This window comes from Lissotriton vulgaris, chromosome 1_2 (assembly GCF_964263255.1).
Source record: "Lissotriton vulgaris chromosome 1_2, aLisVul1.2, whole genome shotgun sequence".
Lineage (NCBI taxonomy): Eukaryota > Metazoa > Chordata > Amphibia > Caudata > Salamandridae > Lissotriton > Lissotriton vulgaris.
Window position 1 is genome coordinate 352,455,370 of NC_141686.1, and position 21,280 is coordinate 352,476,649.

The 21,280-nt window shown below is 49.9% G+C and overlaps 1 protein-coding gene across 1 annotated transcript in view; it reads left to right on the plus strand.

Moving 5' to 3' along the window:
• LOC147736786 (uncharacterized) overlaps positions 1–21,280 on the plus strand; it is a 72,424-nt gene that overhangs the window by 33,177 nt on the left and 17,967 nt on the right. The window contains exon 2 of the mRNA XM_086953490.1: positions 122–1,278. Coding sequence (XP_086809616.1) covers positions 153–1,278 — 1,126 coding nt within the window. The 5' untranslated portion in view covers positions 122–152. The remainder of the gene's footprint in view (positions 1–121; positions 1,279–21,280) is intronic.

Here is a 21,280-nt window from a genome sequence, read left to right on the forward strand (position 1 = left end):
AATTTTAATGATTCCATTTTTTTCAGGTTTTAGAATTTCGCAGTTTTCTCTGATCAGGAGTATTTTGACCTTACTGTCCTGTGATAACGTGTTGTCTTTTCTCTTTTCCTCTCCTCTGCAGACACTTGAGACTTGAACATCAATTTACCAGAATGGGCAGAAGACGGGCTCCAGAAAAGAAAGTGACAGCACAGTGTTCACATGAATCCGTAAGAGCCACAGTCTCATCTTTAGCTCTTCATAATGTCTCAACTTCAAGATCCCGAAATGATGCTCAGAGGGACCAGGACCTGGAACCGCTTTCGGAGAACCTGCCCCACATTATTCTTCTATCCATGCTGGAGGAGTTGGAAGCCAAACTGGATAACTTGATGAATACTGTGGAGGACGTACCTTCTAGAGTCGCTGGGCTGATTAAGAAAATCTTTATAGAAAAGGATCAAGGTTCCCTAGATAATGGCGCAGTGTCTTTGGAGATGGTCTGTCCGGTGAGCATTAGAGATTGTGCTGTTAGCCGGTCTCCTGCGACACTTCAACCTGATAGGCCAGGGGAACCGAGCTTGTGTCTTCAACCGGTGTTCTCTGATGGGCATGCACCAAAGCAGGACTGTACGCTCTCCTCACCAACTGATGATCAAGTGCCTCCATATGAGCCAAGCGTTTGTCTACAGCCAATGTTTCCTGATCTACGTCACCCACACCAGGACCAGTGCATGCAACCTGGGTTTCCAGATGGAAATGGACAACAGCAGGATTGTACTCTATCCAGATGCCCTCAGACAGATCCTCCAGGCAGATCACTGGTGGCAAACCTGTGTCTTCACTCAGAATTTGTTGATGGGCAGACACCACAGCAAGACCAGAGCGTACAGTCAGCGTTCCCAGAAGAGTGGGAGCCAGATGAGCCCCTGAAGAAAGAACCATCCCTATTGTCTGATAATAGCTGGGACCAGCAACAGAACCTCTGCCCACACCCACTATTTCCTGAAGGACACGAACCACAGCAAAACCACTGTATACAACGCGTGCTACCAGATGGGAAGGAACCTGATGATCACTTGGAAGAAGAACTGATGTGTTTTCATTTCCAAGATCCCCAGGAGAAGCAGTGCCTACAACCCGTGTCACCTGATGGGAAGTCATCAGACGAACACTTAGAGTCTGGGCTATTGTCCTGTGATGAGTTGAGGTCACAACAAACCCAGTGCCTACAGCAACACCTATGCTTGAAGCAGGAATTCCCGAATGCACATTTATTGCTGTTCGAAGCTACCCCAGGTATGTGTTTCACTATAATTGGACTCTCGGAGTGCATACTAACACATGTAACCTCTTCAAAATGCGTATGGGCAGATTTTAGAAAGTCTCTGAGGGGAGGATTATGGTTTTGATGGAATCCACTGAGCGATACTGACCCCCAGCGTACGAGTACACACGGTGCAGATGTTTCCCTGCAATCTCCTCCTCTGTTTCCACACAGGACTGCATCCTTCCTGTGCAGAAACACGCCTGGTAATGGGACTTTGCATGAGACAAATAGGCCAGTAGCTCTCGACGTTCCATGATCGTCCCCATTCCAGGCTGAGGAACTGGAAATAGCGCTATTCATGAAAGGAATTACTGGCCAGAATCACAAGTAATAGTCGGATGCAAGTGATGTGGTGTTCATTGAGAATATCAGGCATGCTCAGTCTAGAGAGGGAACTGTGTTTCCAGTTGCACAGTTGCATTGGGTAAGACCCAGTCGTCTGCAGTTCCTGATATAAAAATCCTAGTCTGTATTTGGCCTCAACAGCAGGGCTGACCAGGGATGTTGTTGTCACTGCAGGGCTCTCCAGGAGTGCACACCACCTCATGATAGACAGATACACAAAGGTTTTGGAACTCTGAGGTGACTTGCAATAATCTTATTATATGCACCAGGTGGTACTTTATCCCGTACAATACATGGTCACACCATCACCGTTCATAAAAAAATCTTGATGCGTAGCTCCTACAAATGCAGCAGCTATCATGTTTGCAAACATGAAGAATGAACTTAAAACATCTTGTGCAAAAGTAAACATCAAAACTGTTAGATATTTCTTCCAAAAACATGTTAGAAACTGTTCAATAAAAGTCCACTGAAAAAAAAGCTGCAGTAGCTCGAAACGTGTAGAAACATGCAGAAATATTCCACCCTTCCTTTTTCTAAGGAAACTAATAAGCATATTCCCTCTGCTTCTCATAGTAAGCTAGTAACATACAGCAGAAGTAATAAAAGCAAAGTTCTGTTTTTTGCTGTGAACAGCTGCTTCAATTATGCTTCGTGACTTGACCTTCTTTTCACATCAGCTGCTGGCTCTGGCAGCAGGCATTGTGCCCTCAGGAGTCGATTGTAATAACTTCTAAAAGCCGAGTTCTGACGTCTTTTCTTCATAATCACTGACTTGGTACGTCACAAATTCCTGATTATAAAGAAATTAGAGACTGCCATTTATACAGGGATTACAGAATCCCATGTAATATAATTATATATATATATATATATATATATATATATATATATAATGACTTTGGTACCGTTCAATGAATCCGCACAAAACTATTTGGGATTGGCATGGCTAGTTTCATGCAGTGTTTTTTTGTGGTCCTCAAATTAAGCCACTAGTCGTTTAAGATAGCTCTAGCTGGACCTTTACCCCATGAATGGTCCTTGCATCTGGACTCGCGGACCCAAATGTAAAAATCTATTGGATCCGATTGGATGAGAGAGCTTTTTCTTCCGTCATCCATTTCGGATTCGTAAACCCAAAGTTGGGTTAGCAGACCTGAAGCTCCCTGATTGGCTGGCTACATCTTGAACCATTACATGATGAAGAGACTTGTTCCCCACATCCTGTAAAAATACTAAAGAAGCCATAAAGAGCTGTGGTGCCATCCTGTCTCTCCCTGGCACAGGGGCTGCCTAAAGTTAAAATGTAGAAAAAAATTGCTGATTTTGAGACAGAGGTTGAATTCCACATCATGACCCTTGAGGTCGGCAAACCTTAGGCAGGTGTCTGCGCAGGCTCAGTAATTGGCCTTGTACCCTGGTGGACATTTGTGATGTTCGGAGACCTGCTGCTCGGTCTGAAACCCTATCGATGTCCAATAAGGATACACAAGTTTGCAAGGGTCCGAGAACCCCAAGAAAGTATCCGGGAACCCTTAAAAAGAATAAAGAAAAAAACATAAGCCAGGCCCTTTAGGGAATCCCCTGCTGTGCCCAGGCACCGTTGAACACCTGTGCCTGCTTGGTGTTGGCTGCAGGGTACTGTTGCGTGTGTGTATATAATGAAGAAGAAAAAAACACTGAAAACAAGCATTGGCAAAACAAATAGATGTCTCCTATCCGAAAGCTATTGGGTTTGGCAACGTGTTTTAGCCATTATGTACCCCAGTGTGACTGCTGTTCGGCATGGCTAAAAGTTAGTGGCACAGGGTCGGGTGGGGTAGATAGAAGGGGGATAGATTGGGGTAGAGTGCAATGGGGTAGATTGGAGTAAAATGAGGTAGATTGAATTGAGGTAGATTTGGGTGAAGTGGAGTAGATTGAGGTGGAGTGGATTGGAGTGGGATAGATTGGGAAAGAGTGGGGTGGAATGAGGTAGATTGGAGTAGAGTGTGGAAGACTGGAGTGGAGTAGATTAGAGTGCAGTATATTGGGGTAGTTTGGATTGCGGTACATTGGACTGGAGTAGAATAGAGTGGAGTTATATAGAGTGGTGTAGGGTAGATTGGGTTGGGGTGGGGTAGAGTGTGGTGGAATTGATTGGAGTAGATTTGAGTGGGGTAGATTGGGATAGGTAAGTTTGGCGTGGAGTGGGGTAGGGTAGAATGGATTAGGGTGGAGTGGATTCGATTCAACTGGAATGAGGTAGGTTTGGGTAGAGTGGGGTGGAGTGGAATTGGATAGATTGGAGTGGAGTGTTGTGGGGTAGATTAGGGTGGAGCGGAATGGGGTAGATCGGGTGGATTGTAGTGGGGTGGATAGGATGGAGTGAGGTAGATTGGATGGAGTGAGGTAGATTGGATGAAGTGGAGAGGGATAGATTGGGTGGAGTGGGGTAGATTACAGTGGAGTGCAGTAGATTATGGTAGATTTGAGTTGGGTAGATTGTGGTAGTTTGGAGTGGGTAGATTGTGGTAGGAGTGTAGATGAGTTGGATAGATCGCAGTGGGGTAAATTAAAATGGATTTGGGTAAATTGGACTGAAGTAGGGTGAGGTAGATTGGGGTGAAGTTAGTTAGATTGGAGTAGATTAGAGTTGGGGTAAATTGAAGTGGAGTGGGGTAGACTGGGATATATTGGAGCATAGTGGGGTAAATCTGAGTGGAGTGCGGTAGATTGGGGTGGAGTGGGGTAGATTGGGTAATATTGAGTGTAGTAGGGTAGATTGGAGTGGGGTAGTTTGGAGTGGGATGGGGTAGATTGAGTTAGAGTGGGGTAGATTGTAGTGGGTACATTGGGAATGGATAGATTGGAATAGGGTGAATTGTAGTGGGATGGTTTGGGGTGTTTGGAGTGGAGTGGGATAGATTGAAGTGGGGTGGATTGGAGTGGGGTGGGGTGGATTGGAGTGGGGGAAGTGGTGTGGAGTAGAGGAGCGTGGAGTGGAGTGTTGTTAAATGGAGTGAGTGGCATAGATTAGAGTGGAGTGGTGTGGAGTTGAGTGGCGTAGTGTGGAGTATACGTGGTGTGGTAGTGCACTGCCATTACAGACAAAACATTTTCAACTGAAATGATCATTACATTTACATCGAAATATGGTTTTACTGCACATAAATGATGTTTGCAAATGTCATCCCCTAGTGTATTAATGTGTTTTAATCATATTCAAATATTTTTTTCCACACTTCAGTAATACAAAACAAATGTGCTTCATTTGTACTAATTCTGAAATAGTCTGAAACATCAGCCCAGTTCTTTTTTTTAGGTCTTGCCACAACAGCGCTTACCTTTGTAGGCTTACTGCCCACTCATTGCTTTTTATTTGTTTCTTCGAATCTCCTTTAAACAGCCTTGTTTCGGGGGCGTGGCCAAGATGGCGGCGGAGTAGGACGCCTTTTCGTGCCGCTCCGGCGCTGATCCAACAAAGCATCTAACAGCACGATTTTGGGGTTGCCCACGAGCCCCTACAGTGGCGGAGACGTTCGCCTAGCAGAGCGGCGAACGTTGGTGGGGTCCCCGAGGCGGTGTGACCTCGGGAGCACCTGCGAGAGCGTCCGCAACCCACGACCTGTGAGACCCCGGGCTTTCCAGCCATCGCGGCCCGGCGTGGTCGAAGGGCGGGGCCCTAGATCCGCCTGCAGGCACTGGAGCAGACGGAAGGCTGTTCGGACCAGAGCTTGGACGAGGGAGGTCCTAACGACGAGACCCGGCTCATACCCCACCACGCCTGGGAGAGGTGGGGCACTGACCCCTGGCCAAGCAGTGACACTTGAACGACCGGTGGCTCCTTACTACCGCCATCGACCGGCCCTCCCCTCGCGGGTGGCGCCAGCGGCCTGCTTGAACTTTCGAGGCCCCGGGCCGGGTCGCTGCACGGAGCCGGACTGCGACGGGGCACAGGAGTGACTCTATCGCTTATTGGTGGCGGAGGCTCGGAGGACCGAGGCGGCAGGTCACCGGCTTCCTGGGATTCCCGCCTGGGATACAGGAGACGCTCACGGGTCGAGTGCCTGAGTGCGGGGAGCCTGGAAACGCCTGGAGGCGACGGAGGGGACCGAGTGCTTGGACCGCTGGCAGGCCCGCTACTTTCCTTGGCCACGTGGGGCCGACACAGGGCGCGGTGAGCCGCCATGTCTACAGTGCAGCGCAAACGAAACCAGGGGAAGGACAAGGCCTCCCAACAACCGGCCTCCCCTGGAGCGAGTGGGTCGTCAAGGCACTCTGATGAAGACGCCCCAGCGACGAAGGCCTTCATGTCGGAGCTGTTTGCCTCCATCAAGGAGGACATTTCGGAACTCAGGACGCAACTCGCCTCCGACCTACGGGAAGTGCGGAGGGACGTGGACGGCATAGGTGAGAGGGTGGCGACCCTGGAGGACAGGGACCTGAGCGTGGCCACCGACGTTCATATGCTCCAGCAAGATATAATCCGCCTCACCGAGCAGAATTTGGACCTCCAACTGCACATGGAAGACCTTGAAAACCGCTCCCGTAGGAACAACATCCGTATACGGGCGGTGCCTTGGGACGGTGAGGCGGGAGACCTCCGGGGGTATGTACAGGAGCTGTTTCTCCAGGTCCTAGATGAGGCGGACACGACGGAAATACGGATGGACAGAGTGCACCGGGTGGGCTTGCCACGGCGAGGGGGGGGCCCTCCCCCCGACATATTGGTGTGCGTCCACGATTTTCAACTTAAGGAGAGGATACTTCGGAAGGCCAGGGCCATCGAATCATTGCAATTTCGGGGCCATCGGCCACAGCTATTCCAGGACTTGGCCGCATCTACCCTGCAAAAACGAAGGGACTTCCGACCTATCACAGCGTTCCTGAAAGAGAGGGGGATCGCCTACTCCTGGGGGCACCCTTTCAGAATAATCTTCAGATGGCAGAATCGTCTGGCCCAAGTACGCACACTTCAGGCGGCAAAAGAGCTATTGGGATTGGCGGATGTGCCGTCCTCGCAGGCCACGGCGGCCTCTCCGTCTCGACGGCGCCGCCGTTCGAACTCATGGCACAGGGTGGGGCGCTCCCCCGCCGGATCCCCTACTAGACAGCGTCCGGACCTTTCTACCAGCCTGCAGGAACGGGGGGGCAGCAGTCGCTTCGGTGGCCTCGGCCACGTTGGCCGACTCACAGCTTGGCTCTGGGGCGGCGTAATCCCCCAAAGAATGGCGGATCGGCGCCGGGAAGGCTCGGGCCTTCTGATCGAGGGTTTTGCAAGTACTCTGGTGGGAGACGACCTCGATTACGGCCAAGGGGAATAGTGGTTTCATTCCTCTGGCCTGTCACTTGATTGGGGGCTTCCTACGGACTTCGGCCTGCTGATCTTGTTGAGTATGGTTTTTGCACTTTTTTTTCATTTCTGTACAATGTTCTGTGTTGGTTCGGGGGGGTTTTGGTTGGGGGGTTGTTGGGTTGGGGGGTTGTTGGGTTGGGGGGGGGGGCCGTGACGGCAGGCCTTCGGGGATGAATGCAGAGTGTGAGTGGTGGAATGCGCGCCATGCTGTAGAGGGGCTGATCCTACGATTGTTCTGGAAACGTTTGGGAGCACGTGGTTGGGGGGAGGGGAAGAATGAGGGCCGGGCGCCATTTGTATTTCTGATAGCAAGCTCTATGTGTGGTGTCTATTATGCCGATTAGTATAGGCACTTGGAATGTCAAGGGCTTGAACTCCCCTCAGAAGAGACAGAAGGTCCTGAAGTATCTTGTAGACCATCATCTTGATGTTGTGGGGCTGCAGGAAACCCATTTAGCTCGAAAGGATGAACTGCGGCTCCGCCACAGGGCGTACCCCATTGTGTACAGGTCCTCCGCTGTCACGAAGCACCGGGGGGTGGCTTTAATGTTTAAGGCGGCGTTGCATTTTCAGCCTGTGGGGGTCCGCAACGATAGAGAAGGGCGGTGGTTGATGGTCAAGGGGCACTTCCAGGGCAGGCTGTGTACATTTGTGGTGCTCTACTTGCCTAATTCGGGCCAGAATAAGTATTTGCAGGAGCTGCTGGAGAAGGTGGGGGACTTTGCGGAAGGGCTTGTATTCATGATGGGTGATTATAACTTGGTTTGGGATGGGGAGATGGATAGCTCGGGGGGGCGGAGAACGGACACGGGGGTCTTCTCGGGGGCTACGCAGCGGGGGGTGGAAGAGTTGGGTCTGGTTGATGGTTGGAGGTTTTTTCACCCTGATGTAAAGGACTATACGTTCTTTTCCCATGTGCACCACTCCTACTCCCGTCTGGACTACGTCTTCCTTAGTCAATCACTTAGAGGGAACATTTTAGATGCCGCCATTCTCCCGATTTCGGTGTCGGACCACAGTCTCCTGGTGCTCACGCTTCGGTGGTCGCCTCCGGACACCGCGAACCGGAAGTGGTACTTCCCGGCCTCGGTGGTTAGGGATGAGGTGTCCCATCAGGCCTTGCGTCAGGCCATCCGGGACTTTTTTGACAGCAACCCCCCCTCGGACACGTCCCTAGTGACCACCTGGGACGCCTTCAAGGCGACGATCAGGGGGACGTGCCTGGGCCTCAACTCGCAATTGAACGCCTTACGTAGGAAGGAGAGGGAAGCGCTAGAGGCAGAGGTGCTCACGCTTGAGAGATAACACAAAGCTAATCCCTCGAGGGTGACCCTGCGTCCCCTGACGGCAGTGAGGGGCAAGTTGAAGGCGCACTATACGAATAGGGCTGAACTCACCCTATTGCGGCTGGGTCGGCTCTCCTACTCTGGGGGTAACAAGATTGGCAGACACCTGGCCCGGCAATTGAAAGATAAGAGGGAGCGCGAATACGTAGGTGGGATTAGAGACACGGCGGGAGTGCTCCATCACAATGACGGGGCGAAGGCTGATGTCTTTGGCCGCTTCTACTCCGCGTTGTACAAGGGGGAAGAGCTGGACACGGCTGAACAGCGTGCATTCCTACAGCGCTTATCGCTTCCGCAGGTATCAGGGGCCTGGAACGATTTACTTGATGCTCCGATCACAAGGGAGGAGGTCCTCTCTGCTATCAAAAACCTGAAACTACACAAAGCCCCCGGCCCCGACGGGTTCATCGCTGTCTTTTATCAGACCTATGCGACTGAGGTGTGTGACTTCCTGGTCGCCCTCTTTAACGACATGGCTGGATCTGGGGTGAATTCTGGGACCCTTGCGGAGGCGGTGATCACGGTCCTGCCGAAGCCGGGGAAGGACCCAGAGCAGTGTGCCTCTTACCGCCCCATAGCCTTGCTCAACATCGACGCAAAGCTCTACTCGGCTATATTAGCGAGCCGCCTGCAGGACCTGCTGCCGTCGATTATCCATGCGGACCAATCGGGCTTCATCAAAGGCCGCCAGACGCATGATAACACCAGGAGGGTCATCCACCTTATAGAGAAGGCGGACAGGTTCCGCATCCCGGCGGTCTTGGTGGGGCTGGATGCGGAGAAGGCCTTCGACCGAGTGGACTGGGGCTTTCTATTCCACACGTTGCGGGCGTTTGGCTTTTCCGATCGCTTCACCGCGATGGTGAGAGCTAACTTTTGCAGCCCGCGATCACGGGTGGCGGTGAACGGCCATTTGTCGGCCTTCTTCCAACACTCGCGGGGCACTAGGCAGGGATGTCCCCTCTCGCCCTTGCTGTTTGCACTCAGCATTGAACCTCTGGCGTTGGCAGTCCGGGAGCATGAAGGGGTGAAGGGCATCCCGTTCACTGGGGAACAGCACAAGATCACCCTGTTTGCGGACGATGTCCTCTTGTCGGTGGCCGACCCCGCTAACTCCCTCCCGTGTGTACGTGATATATTGCTGGAATTTGAGGCGGTAGCCGGCTTCAAGGTTAACTATGGCAAGTCGCACGTCCTGAACCTGACCCTATCTCAGGCCGAGGTGGCTCGGGTGAAGGCGACGACACCGTTGGCCTGGGCCTCGGGCTCCCTGCTATACCTAGGGGTTCACCTCACTCCTACGGTGGGCGGCCTCTTCGCGGCCAACTTCCCGCCCCTCATGGCCAAATCGCGCGCGGAACTGGAGAAATGGAAGCCTAAATTCCTATCCTGGTTAGGACGGGTGCATGCTGTCAAGATGGTCCTTCTCCCCAAGTATCTATACCTGTTCCAGGCCTTACCAATCCCACTACCCTCTACTTTTTTCAGCCACCTCAAATCGATGATGTTGAAATTTGTCTGGCAAGGTGGTCGGGCGCGGCTTTCGTTTACACTCCTGCGACGCCTGCGGAATGAAGGGGGGGTCGGCCTTCCGGACTTCAACCTCTACTACAAGGCGGCCCAACTTAGAGTTATGGTGGAGTGGTCACAGCAGTTCTCGGACAAACACTGGCTCCACATGGACCGGAGTGTGGCAGGCCGGTCCATCTGGGACCTTGCATGGAAGCCGAAGCGGGACCGCCCGGTAAACGCGTACATTAGTACCCCCACGGGGACTACTCTGAAAGTTTGGGACACACTGGCTGGCGATGAGAGGTGGACGACCTTTCCATCCCCATTCACCCCATTGCATTTTAATCCAGAGTTCCCTCCGGCGCTCGCCGAGGGCCCCTTTGACGGTTGGAGGGAGGGGGGATGCCGGGCATTACTTCACTTGTTCCATGGCCCCAACCCCTTGACGTTTGAGAACTGCATGCGGGACTACCAAGTGCCGCCGGGGGAGAGGTATCGGCATTTGCAACTGCTGCATTGGGCCACCTCGCCCGCGGTGCGAGAGGCGGCGACGAGACCTTTGTCCGATTTTGAGGCCTTTCTCCTGAAGACCTCTGCCATGAAGGGGGCCATCTCCTTTCTATATCGGCTGCTGCTCCGCTCGGCCCTTTCCCCTAGACCGCGCTACATGGAGCAATGGGAGGAGATGGCGGGGAGAGATATCACTGACGGAGAATGGTCGGCGCTTTGGAAGGACATGACGCAGTTTAATCACTCCATACTCCTGAGGGAGGCGCATTTCAAAACTCTTACGCAATGGTACATGGTCCCGGCTCGACTGCATCGCATTTTTCCAGCGGCCACGGACAGGTGTTGGAGGGGTTGTGGCCTTCTGGGGGACTTCCGCCACATTTGGTGGGATTGCCCGATCATTAAGCCCTTCTGGGCCGAGATCTTGTCCCATATTAAGGACATTCTGCAGTACCCTATCGATGACTCCCCCGAATTCGTGCTGCTGGGTTTGAGAGACCCCGGCCTGGAACACCAATCGCGAGCCGACAAAAAGATCTTGTGGCTGTGCCTCGGCGCGGCCAAGCTCACGCTGGCCTCGGCCTGGAAACGGAAGGAGGCCCCGGCGGTTTCCCTTTGGCACTCCAGACTGTGGAGACTTGTGAGTCTCGAGAGAATGGCGGATATATTTATAGGCAAATACAAAAACTTCAAGCACGAGTGGGGCCCTTTGGTGACCTTTCTTTCTGCGGGCTTGCCCTCGGCTGTGTGCCCAGCATCTTTAAGGCACTTACACTTATTTCAGCTTTAGCGTATGCTTGTTGGGTGAATGTGGTTTGCGAGCGGCGCCGTCACGGGGGGGGGGGGGAGTTCTTGGGGGGAAGGGAGGGGTGTTACATTGGGACAGTTACATCACCGGGATGAGGCTTAATTGAACACTGGAGCGCTCTTGGACTATTTGCTGGCTGCACTATTTGAGCTACCCCTTGGCTGGGGGATTGCTACGGGACTGCCGACATTACCAGCACTGAAGACTTTTTGGTTTGCTGCTCTGCCTCATCTTCCTTTTAAGCTTTCCCACTGTGTGGGACCTTCCACGCGCCCAATGTGATGTCTTTTGTTAATTGTTATTTTTTCTCTGTCTGCAAAATAAAAATTTTACAAAAAAAAAAACAGCCTTGTTTCCAAATGGCTAATCTTTCCTACCTGTCCCTCCTTTTCGTAAATTGTTCCGTCCCACGGAGCACCGTCCCGTTACTTGTATCCTTGCAATGATCCCATATTATCAACTGCTTTAGCACTTTTTCTAAGAGCACTTCATATGAGCACTTTTTTCACTCGCTCCAAGCTTTTTTGTAAATAGCTGTAATTCTTGTTCATATCTCGTCACATTTGCTGTTCATTCACAGACTGAGATCAAATGTCAGATGATGTTATCCCTAAACAGCCTGTTCTTTCTCTGACTTCCAAGTAAGAGAGCCAGTTCCTCACCGTCTCACTCGTCGCTGCTTGCCTCTCCTTGCTTGTTATTTATATAAGCAAATTACTTCATTTTCTACCTTAACCACCTCCCGTTCGCATAATGGTAGCAGCCGTTTCAACTAAAGTGCTCATGTCTACTGCTGCCGACCAGAAACTTCACTGTCGACTGTAAAGTTGGCACCTAAGGTAATGGAAGGACTGCTTGGGGTGGAGGGGACATTGGCATGTACAGAAGGCCGTACCATTGAAGCATCTTCTGGCAGTTCTCACCAGCAGCATCATGACGCGACCCTGCCACATCGGTACGACGTTTCCAGGCCAAAAGCAGTTTAGGATAATAGCAATGTATTCTGTAACCGGGCTGTTGGCTATGTACAATCCACTGTACTAAATGATATGAGGCATTCTTGGTACATGTATTTTTAAAATGTCACATGTTGTAATATTTAGGACACATAATATTGTAATGCAAGTAGATCTCTAGTAATCTTCAGGACATGTATTATTTGTAAAGTAGAAATGTTTTCCACTTAAAATTGAATATATGTACTTGGTAGTTTGTTTAAAGGACTAATCAAACCAAATGTCAGAAGTACAATGCTATAGAATTGTGAAGCACTCTGATACCCATTTGGGTCATGTTCGATCTATATAAAAACCTGAATTAATAAATGAATAACACACCTGAGTGTGGGGAGACCCCCCCACACACACCTGGTGCCTGCTGAGAAGGTGTGTGAGGGCCGAAAAATTACCTTCACGCCCAGCAAGGCCAGCGCCCTCGATGCTGCCTGCGTGGTGGCCATATTGAAGCAGAAAACCATCAGGACATCTCAGGCATTTACATCCAATACGGCAAGCCCGTGGGCGGATTTGGAAATTATTGGGCGCTTTGCTAGTGGTATCTTGAGGAAAATATTCAAATAAAGTATGACGGCGTGGCCAGGCTACTTTTAAAAAATAACATCCTCACACTGGGGAGAGACGTCTCAGGCTCTGATTGTGGGCTGGGATTCCCTGCAACAGAGAGCAGACCATATCTAGTTTATTATCAGACTCATAGTTCCCTTTCCCTGCATTCAGAATTTTTTTTTAATATCAGCATTTTTAGGTGCAGCACCTAAGGAGCTTATTGATGGCACAGTAATAACTCTCTGTTCCCAGCATTCTATTTTCATTAATCATATCCACCACATTTGATTGAAATTCAAAGGGTAGGCCTTAGCAACTACGTGTCAATCTTTGTAACCCGGCAAAATGCAATAGGATATTTCTTTTTTGAATGAGGGTGTTGGACACTGTTGAAAGTCATTTGCAAAGTCAGTAGGTTTGCAAGGCAAGACCAATTGGCTTTGCCAGTGCTTATTTTTTTGTTGTGTGCTAGGAAAAAAATCTTACACCTTCTCCTCTTGTATGGATACTCAGCAGAATTGTCACATACATTGTCTAATGTTGAAGTCCTAGGAAGAAAAGTAAACACCAAGCTCCCTCAAAGAGAGAGCTTGACATTTGACCTCTGTCTTTGAATGCACTGCAAATGTGACCAGATAAAAACAAGATTTAAGGGCCTTTTTACAGAAAGCTTGTTTGTGGAAGAATACAGTAAATAAGGTTTGAGCAGCAGGAGGGACGGATTTGAGTTACAAACCACAAATCCAATAGTAAGGAATGGGTGGAATGTATTCCCACTGATGCTTCCTGAATATCCCCACAATGTCTTTAGCGCTGTCTGGCAGTCTTGGATCTAAAACACAAAGGTTACAATTAAGTTATTATTGGGATTGTTTTTAACATCTTAATTTATGTTTAAAAAGTATTTGAAACTCACTTAAACCATAGTCTCTCTCTCTCTCTCTCTCTCTCTCTCTCTCTCTCTCTCTCTCTCTCTCTCTCTCTCTCTCTCTCTCTCTCTTTCTCTTTCTCTCTCTCTCTCTCTCTCTCTCTCTCTCTCTGTCTCTCTCTGTCTCTGTCTTCCCCTTTCTCTCTTTCTTTCTATGTCTTCTCTCTCTCTCTCTCTCTCTCTCCTTCTCCTACTCTTTTTCTTTCTATCTTTCTCTCTTTCTATTTCTTACTCTATCACTCTCTCTCTCTCTTCTGCTCTTCCTTCCTTCCCTCCCACGTCGTTTGTGGTTATAAGAGTTTCTATTGAAAAGCAATTATTGCTTTGCTGATAACTTTGAAATCTTTTGACAAATCTGCACAAACTTTTCAAAAAGATGTTTTTTCTGGTTTCTCTTTATTATACCAAATGCGTTTATTTTTGTGGTTTTGTATAGTACAATCTTGACTGAAGGGCATTGAAGCACTTTTCTAAAGAAGAAAGACCAAAATGCAGATTAGATGTGCCATAAAATAACAGATAAGCAATAGACTAATCCCACAGATCACATCAGGGGAGAAAGTTAAAAACAGTCAATATCTGAATACATTGGAAAAGTAGATGCAGAAAAGTGACCACAGATTTATTATTCAGAGCATCTCTCAAATAGGAGGATTTTGAGTTCAATTTTAATTGTGGCAAGACTTGTGGTTGTTCAAGGTGGTTGTGGGAGGGAGTTCCAGATCCTTGTAGCGCTTACAGAGGATGCGAAGTATAGAAGAAATGTGATTAAAACATGTTGTGACCTGTCACAAAGTGGATAACTGTATGATGCATTTCTCTCAGTGATGTTAATATTCTCGGGGAAGGCCAGACAGCAAAGAGTTCCAATAATCAAGTCTGAAAAGTACCAGCGTAGGGACTACTAAGTTCGTCAGGCACTCTTGTGCTTTGATGAGACTTGCTTCCGAAGGTAAATGTGTATAAATATAGGTCTGTAATTGTTACGGTTGTTCTAGTCGGCGTCTCTGTTTGATGAGGGGGTGACTTGGCCGAGTTTGAGAGAGTTTGGCATGGAGCTGCTCGAAAAGGAGGAGTTGATGATTTTGGTTCATGCAGGCGAGATATGATGTGACTGAGATTCTTGACACGCTCAGGAGGGAGTGGATCGGAAATGTGCGAAGTTAATTTCATGCAAACGAGTAATTTGAGCACTTCTTCTTAAGGGATATAGTCGAATTCAGTCCAACTGGCATAGGGTGAGTTTGGCGAGACAACCATTTGTTGGAGGTAGGGCCTTGGGTAGACCCTCTTTGCTAGGGGGGACACCTTTGGTGTAGGACGGAGAGATGGGTGGGTCAAGAAAGATTTCAAATGTTAGATATTTTTTCAGAGAAGACTGTTGCAAACTCTTCGCAGCGCATGGTAGAGTCATTTATTGAGTGTTGAGGGAAAGAGGAGGTTTGCTGTTTGATGACGTTGAGATGGTCTTTAGGTCTGTTCCTAGAACTGTCAAGGTGGGCTCAAAAGAAGGGGGATTCTTCTCTGAAGATGTGTTTTTTGTATTTTATGCGTTTAGCTCCCGCTATCGCAAGATGTGTTAACAAGGGTTGTTGTCTCCAGTTTCTTTCAGCTAATCGGCGTTGTTGCCTCTTTGTTAAGGTCGTTGTTAAACCAAGATCTGGAAGGGATACTTCTTGATTTCTTGAGTTTCAATGGGGCGACTATGTCAAGGAGTTCTCCCATTTTTCTGTTGTAGTGGGCGGTGAGATCATCACCTTGGAATTTGGGAACTGACTAATGCTTCTAACTCTGCCTGGGAGATTGAATGTATGTTCCTCGGCCAGTGCTTGTGCCGGGTACTCTGAGGGTGGGCCTTTGGATGGATGGCATTGAGATTGAAAAGAATTAGGTGGTGGTGAGTCCAGTCGGTGGGTAGGATAGAATGGAGGGATAAGGTGTTCTACTTAGAGATGATTGCATCAAGGGTAGAGCCCTTGGTATGAGTTTGTTTATTGAGTGTTGGGTGAGATTGTTCGCTCCCAGGAGGGTGGATAGGGCTTGTACTGTGGGATCATCGGCATTGTTCAAGTGCAGGTTCAGGTCTCCTAGTAGAACATCTGCCCTGCCTTTAAGGGAGTTTTGCATTAATAGGTTTGTTTAGTCCTCAAAGATTTGTCATTTTTCACCAGGAGGGTGATACATGACATGAATTTTGATAGAGTTGGGGCCTTTGGACAAGAGTTGAACTCCTACATATTCAAATGTAAGGTATTTTGTGTTGAGGAATGGAGTTAAGCACAGATAGTTTTTGTGTATAATGGTTAATCCACCGCCAATACTATCCTAACGGTCGTACGGATGATTGAGAAGCCCTGTGGGTTGAGGAAGTTGATAAAAGTGGATGAGTCGTCATTCAGCCATGTTTCAGTTGGAAAGCAGAAGTCAATTTTGTGTCCTAGGATGGTTTTGGCTATTTGAGTGGCATGCTTGACTGCTGACTGACAGTTTAGTAGCAAGCAGCAACGCGTAGGTAGTGATCTTGGACCAGGCTGACAGGGTTGTATGGTTGTTAATTGGGTAGGCCGCCTGGGTGGGCGAGTGGTGTTCGGGGTTCTACTCGTGCCAAGGATGACCGGGATCTTGCGGCGGCAAGGCTTGCTCGGGGCATTGTCATACGTGTTGCTCAGCATTTCAGCTTCCCGTTGCGTGATTTCAGTCGTGATGCATCTATGATTGAGTTGGTGATGGATATAGGGGATAGTTTGTCTAGGTGTAAAGGATAGGGGATCAGAGTGTATGTTTGTGGCAAGATCAGTGTTCGCTATAGATGCGTGAAGCTGGGGCAGGAAGTAGGTAATCTTTGCGTTCTTACGTAGTGATGAGATTTCATCCAGAATAGTGTTGATTATGAGTTCAAGCTGGGCTGTTGTAGGGATCAGTTGAGTGGTGTTTGGGTCAGTGGTAGGAAGTGGAGTGTGATGGCGTTCGGCAGAGTTTGGGGCGGAAGCTAATGCAGGAGCGGCCCGTGCAGATAAGAGAGGTGGGGCCGGGTGGGGGTGGCATGTTCTATAGACGACAATGAGGGAGGAAAAGATTTATTTAATTTTCCCTTGTCGTCGTCTGTCGCATTCCCCCTGGCCCCCCACCGCTTTTACCTGCACAGGCCGCTCCTGGGCTAATGTAGTATCCAGCCTGCTGTGGTTGGAGGGCTGAGAGTATTCCGGTGGGATAGATAAGTTAAGCTGGGCAGTGGAAGTGAGCCATGCAGAGGGGGCAAGTCGTTTTGATATCGAAACAGAAGCTTAAGTGCTTCTTCGGGTGATCAGAGAGGCTGTAGGGGAGGTAGAGGGGGGCAGTGCGAGGGGGTTTGGGAGTAGAAGGTTCAGATAGTAGATGATGATGATGATGATGATGATGATTACGTACTTGTATAGCGCATCACTACCCGTAGGCATCTCGGCGCTTGTACGAATACCGCCAAGGAACCCTTCCTGGTCTTTCCCTGTGAGGAGCCAACTCCTGGGCACCCCCAAGGAGAAGTCAGGCATCCTCAGCATTGTTGGGGCCGTTGTAGAGATTAAGCAAGCTATTGCCCAGAGGTGCAGAGTGGGACTTATGATTAGAATAGGCACCGAAGCGAGAATTATCAGGTCCGAGGAAATTGAGCCCGAGACCCGCTGAGGCGGGAATTGAACCCTGGTCCCGGCCAGACTACTGCATCAGGGTCTGCCGCTCTAACGATTGAGCCACACTTCTCTAGATGAGGGCGTGCATGGGAGAGGGTGGAAGGGTGGTGGTGGGAGCGAATGGCATGGCAGCGCAGAGAGCCGGAAAGTGGAAAATAGATAATTTTGTTATGTTATGTTATGTTAAAATGGGACTTTTATAGCGCAACGGCTACTCCAAAGGAGTGTCCCGGCGCTTTGAGCTCCAAACCATGAAAAAGAGCAAAAACACAACAGTAACATAAAAAGGGGGCACCCGGAGGGAAGATTATCCAGCAAACAACCAGGTTTTCAAATCTTTCCTGAAGACAAGCAGATTAGAGGTGTTTCGCAGGGACAGTGGAAGCGAGTTCCATATTTTCGGAGCAAGGAAGCTGAAAGACCGGCCGCCTAGCCGAGCCTTTTTAATGCGTGGTACCCGGGCCAAGGCTAAGTTTTCTGACCTGAGGGCTCGTGCAGGTCGATAGAAGTCCAACCTCCTCTGAAGATACTTGGCACCAGTGCCATGTAAGGCCTTATGGGCAAGAGTCATGGTCTTAAATAGTATCCTCTTCCGCACCGGAAGCCAGTGGAGGGATAGAAGAAGATTAGAGGCACTAGTGCGGCGATGAAGGCCAAAGATGGCACGCGCAGCAGCGTTCTGGGTGATCTGTAGACGTTGGAGGAGATATTCAGGCAGGCCCAAATACAGAACATTGGCATAGTCCAATCTGGACCCTATGAGGGCCTGAACAGTGATCTTCCGATGTTGCTCCGAAAGAAGGGGGAAAAACTTGCGCAACATTCTGAGGATCCCAAAACAAGTTCCCGTAAGAGTAGAAACCTGGGATTTGAGCGAAAGCTCGTTATCAATTTTGACTCCCAGGTTCTTGGCCCACTTAGAGGACTGTGTGGGAGGGAACATGTCGGCAGGCCACCATCCTCGCCAGTCTGGTTCCGAGGGGCATCCGAAGAATAATATTTCGGACTTGTCCGAGTTACACTTGAGGCTGTTTTGTGAAAACCAGCTAAAAACAGCCCCAAGGCACTCGCGGATCCCTTCGCCATCAAACTCTTCACCCTTACGACAGGTGAAGAGGAGCTGAGTGTCGTCAGCATAAGAGACGATCCGGGCCCCATAGGACTCCGCCAATGACGCCAGAGGGGTCATCAAGATGTTAAAAAGAGTGGGGCTCAGGATAGAGCCCTGAGGCACTCCGACTCCCAATGGCGGCATCTCGGCGGATCCGGGTGGGACCCAGACCGTCTGGCGGCGGTTGGCCAAAAAGGAAGAAAACCAGTTGAGCACCGTCCCCCCTAGCCCGATGTCATGGAGCCTAGTGAGGAGATCCTCATGGGGGACGGTGTCAAACGCCGCCGACAGGTCTAGCATGACTAACAACACCCTGCCTCCCATGTCCAGCACCTCTCTAACGATCTCCGAGACTTCCAAGAGCGCCGTCTCGGTGCTTAAGTTGGAACGGAATCCCGATTGGGATTCATGGAGTAGATCATTAGACTCCAAAAAGTTGGACAGCACGCTGTGCACGTGCTTTTCCAAGATCTTGGTCAGTGCTGGAAGGAGCGAGATTGGTCTGTAGTTGGAGGGTGCCTCTGGATCAAGATTGGGTTTCTTGATCAGAGGGATGACCATGGCTTGCTTCCAGGTCTGAGGCAGAAAGCCCTCGCTCAAGGATAGATTCAGGATGGGATTGGCAATAGGGTTTATGGCATCTGCCACTTTTGCCAGAAATTTTGCCGGGCAGGGATCTAATGGTGAGCCCGACTTGAGGTTCCTCATCAGGGTTAAAGATGTTGCAGCCGAGAGAGGAGGAAAATCAAGCAGAACTGGGCCCGGGGGAGAGAGAGACGCTGCCTCAATCGGCATCACAGACACATCATCTGGGTCTTTCTGCGGGAAAGAGACCTGGATTTGCCTAATTTTGGTGGTAAAAAAATTGGCAATGGTGTTAGCCCAGGTCTCTGCCGGAGCACCCTGAGTAGAGATGGACCGGGGGCTAGTAAATTCACGCACGATTGAGAAGATCTCCTTACAGGAGTTCGCAGCATCGTCAATCCTTTTGGCAAGATACCGTTTCTTGCTCTGAAGGACAATTTCATGATATGACCTGATCGTTGTTTTATATCGTTGTTTGGCCTCGGGCTCATACTGGGCTCTCCACGCACGCTCTACCACTTTGCATTGCCTACGGGCAAGGGCTAGTTCCTCCGTATACCAGGGGGCAGACACCCGCCGAGCAGCGGACCTGGGTGGCTGTAAGGGAGCGAACTCATTTAGTCTGGCAAGAAGCCAGGATTGCAAGCTCTCCAGATCTTTCTCCAGATCCCCAGTGCAGACCACAGGGTGATCAATCAGAGCATGTGTGAGCATATCTGAGGTCACCCGATGAAGTGTCCTATAGCTGCTGCCCTGCTGTCTCGTGGCGCTAGCGAGGGCGGCCGAGATAGAATGAATTTCGAAATGGGCCAAAAAGTGATCAGACCACACGATTGGCAAAAGTGTAGCATTCATGACAGGTATGGTGGAAAAAACCTGATCAAGTGTGTGGCCTTTATCGTGAGTTGGACCAGAAAGATAAGGGGAGAGACCCATGGTAGATGCGATATCCAGCAATTTGATGGCATTTTGGTCATTGTGGTCGTCCATATGGAAGTTGAAATCTCCCGCAAGTAGGCATTGCTCCGATCTCAGGACAAGAACCGACATGACCTGTTGAAGGTCATCGAGAAAGGAGCCTACAGGACCAGGGGGTCTATAAACAAGCAAGCCCTTCAGTGCTTGTTGCGGCGATAGGGAGATGGTAAAGGCTAATGAATCAGCCCCTTCGATGGTGTGAGTATGCGTGACCGTGCACGGAAAAGAGTTCTTCACAACCAAGGCAACTCCTCCACCTCTGCCCTTGTCTCTATCCTGTCGGTGGATGGTGTAATCAGTGGGAATAGCAGCCACTATGTCCGGGTTGGAGGAATCATTAAGCCATGTCTCGGTGAGCATCAGACAGGTGGGACTGGTAGTTGACAAGAGATCAAAGATCTCTTGAGTGTGGCGATGCAACGACCTCGTATTGAGGAGTAAACAGAGATGTTTTAAGCTGCTCTCCTTCGCAGGAAGAGGGGAAGGGAGGGAGCGGACAGGGTGCCAAAGACACGCAGGGCACTTATGCTTACCCCTATATCGGCCAGGGAAAACTGACAGGCACGACACATTCCAATTGCGCAACGCAAGAAGCTCCTGAGCGGTGTAAGAGAGCATAGTGGCCAGAGGTACCTGCCACGCCGAACGCCTCCGGGACGCTGACGGGCGCAGACGGGCAGGACTCTGGCACGACACCGGCGCAGATCCGGCGCGGCCGCTGATCGCGTCCGCTGCGCGGAGGAGGGGGTGAGCTTTTTGTAGCGCTGCTAGAGCGCGAGGGTGGAAGTCCTACCCCCAAGATGGCGGCCAAAATGAGATCCCAGCCCTTTGTTCAGTGGCTTGGATTAGGATGTTCCCATTTCTGTATATAGCGATGGACAGATCTCTGCTAAAGTTCTGGGATAGGGATATAGTTTGTTTAGATCCTTAAGGGACATTGGTGGCATTAGTTACATGAAGGTGTTGAATTACGTTTTCTCTCCTTTTGGTGGGTTTCGTAGTGTAGAAGATGAAGTCCATTTTAAGACTTCCGTGTGTTGGATTGTAGATGTCTGTTGTTAGTGTCTCTGGGTGTTCTTTAAGGATTTTGTGTTTGTAGGCAGCATGTTTGGAGAGGTTTTGCAGAAATGAGTTGGGGGCGTATCTTTCCACGCTCCCAAAGTTGCAGTGATACTCAGAAGTTGTTTCTGGGGATAACCTAAGTTAGACTTCAGGAGAAGCATTCAGAGGTGTGCATAGTGGTCAAGAGGCAGCCTCCAACAGCTGAGATGGCCGCC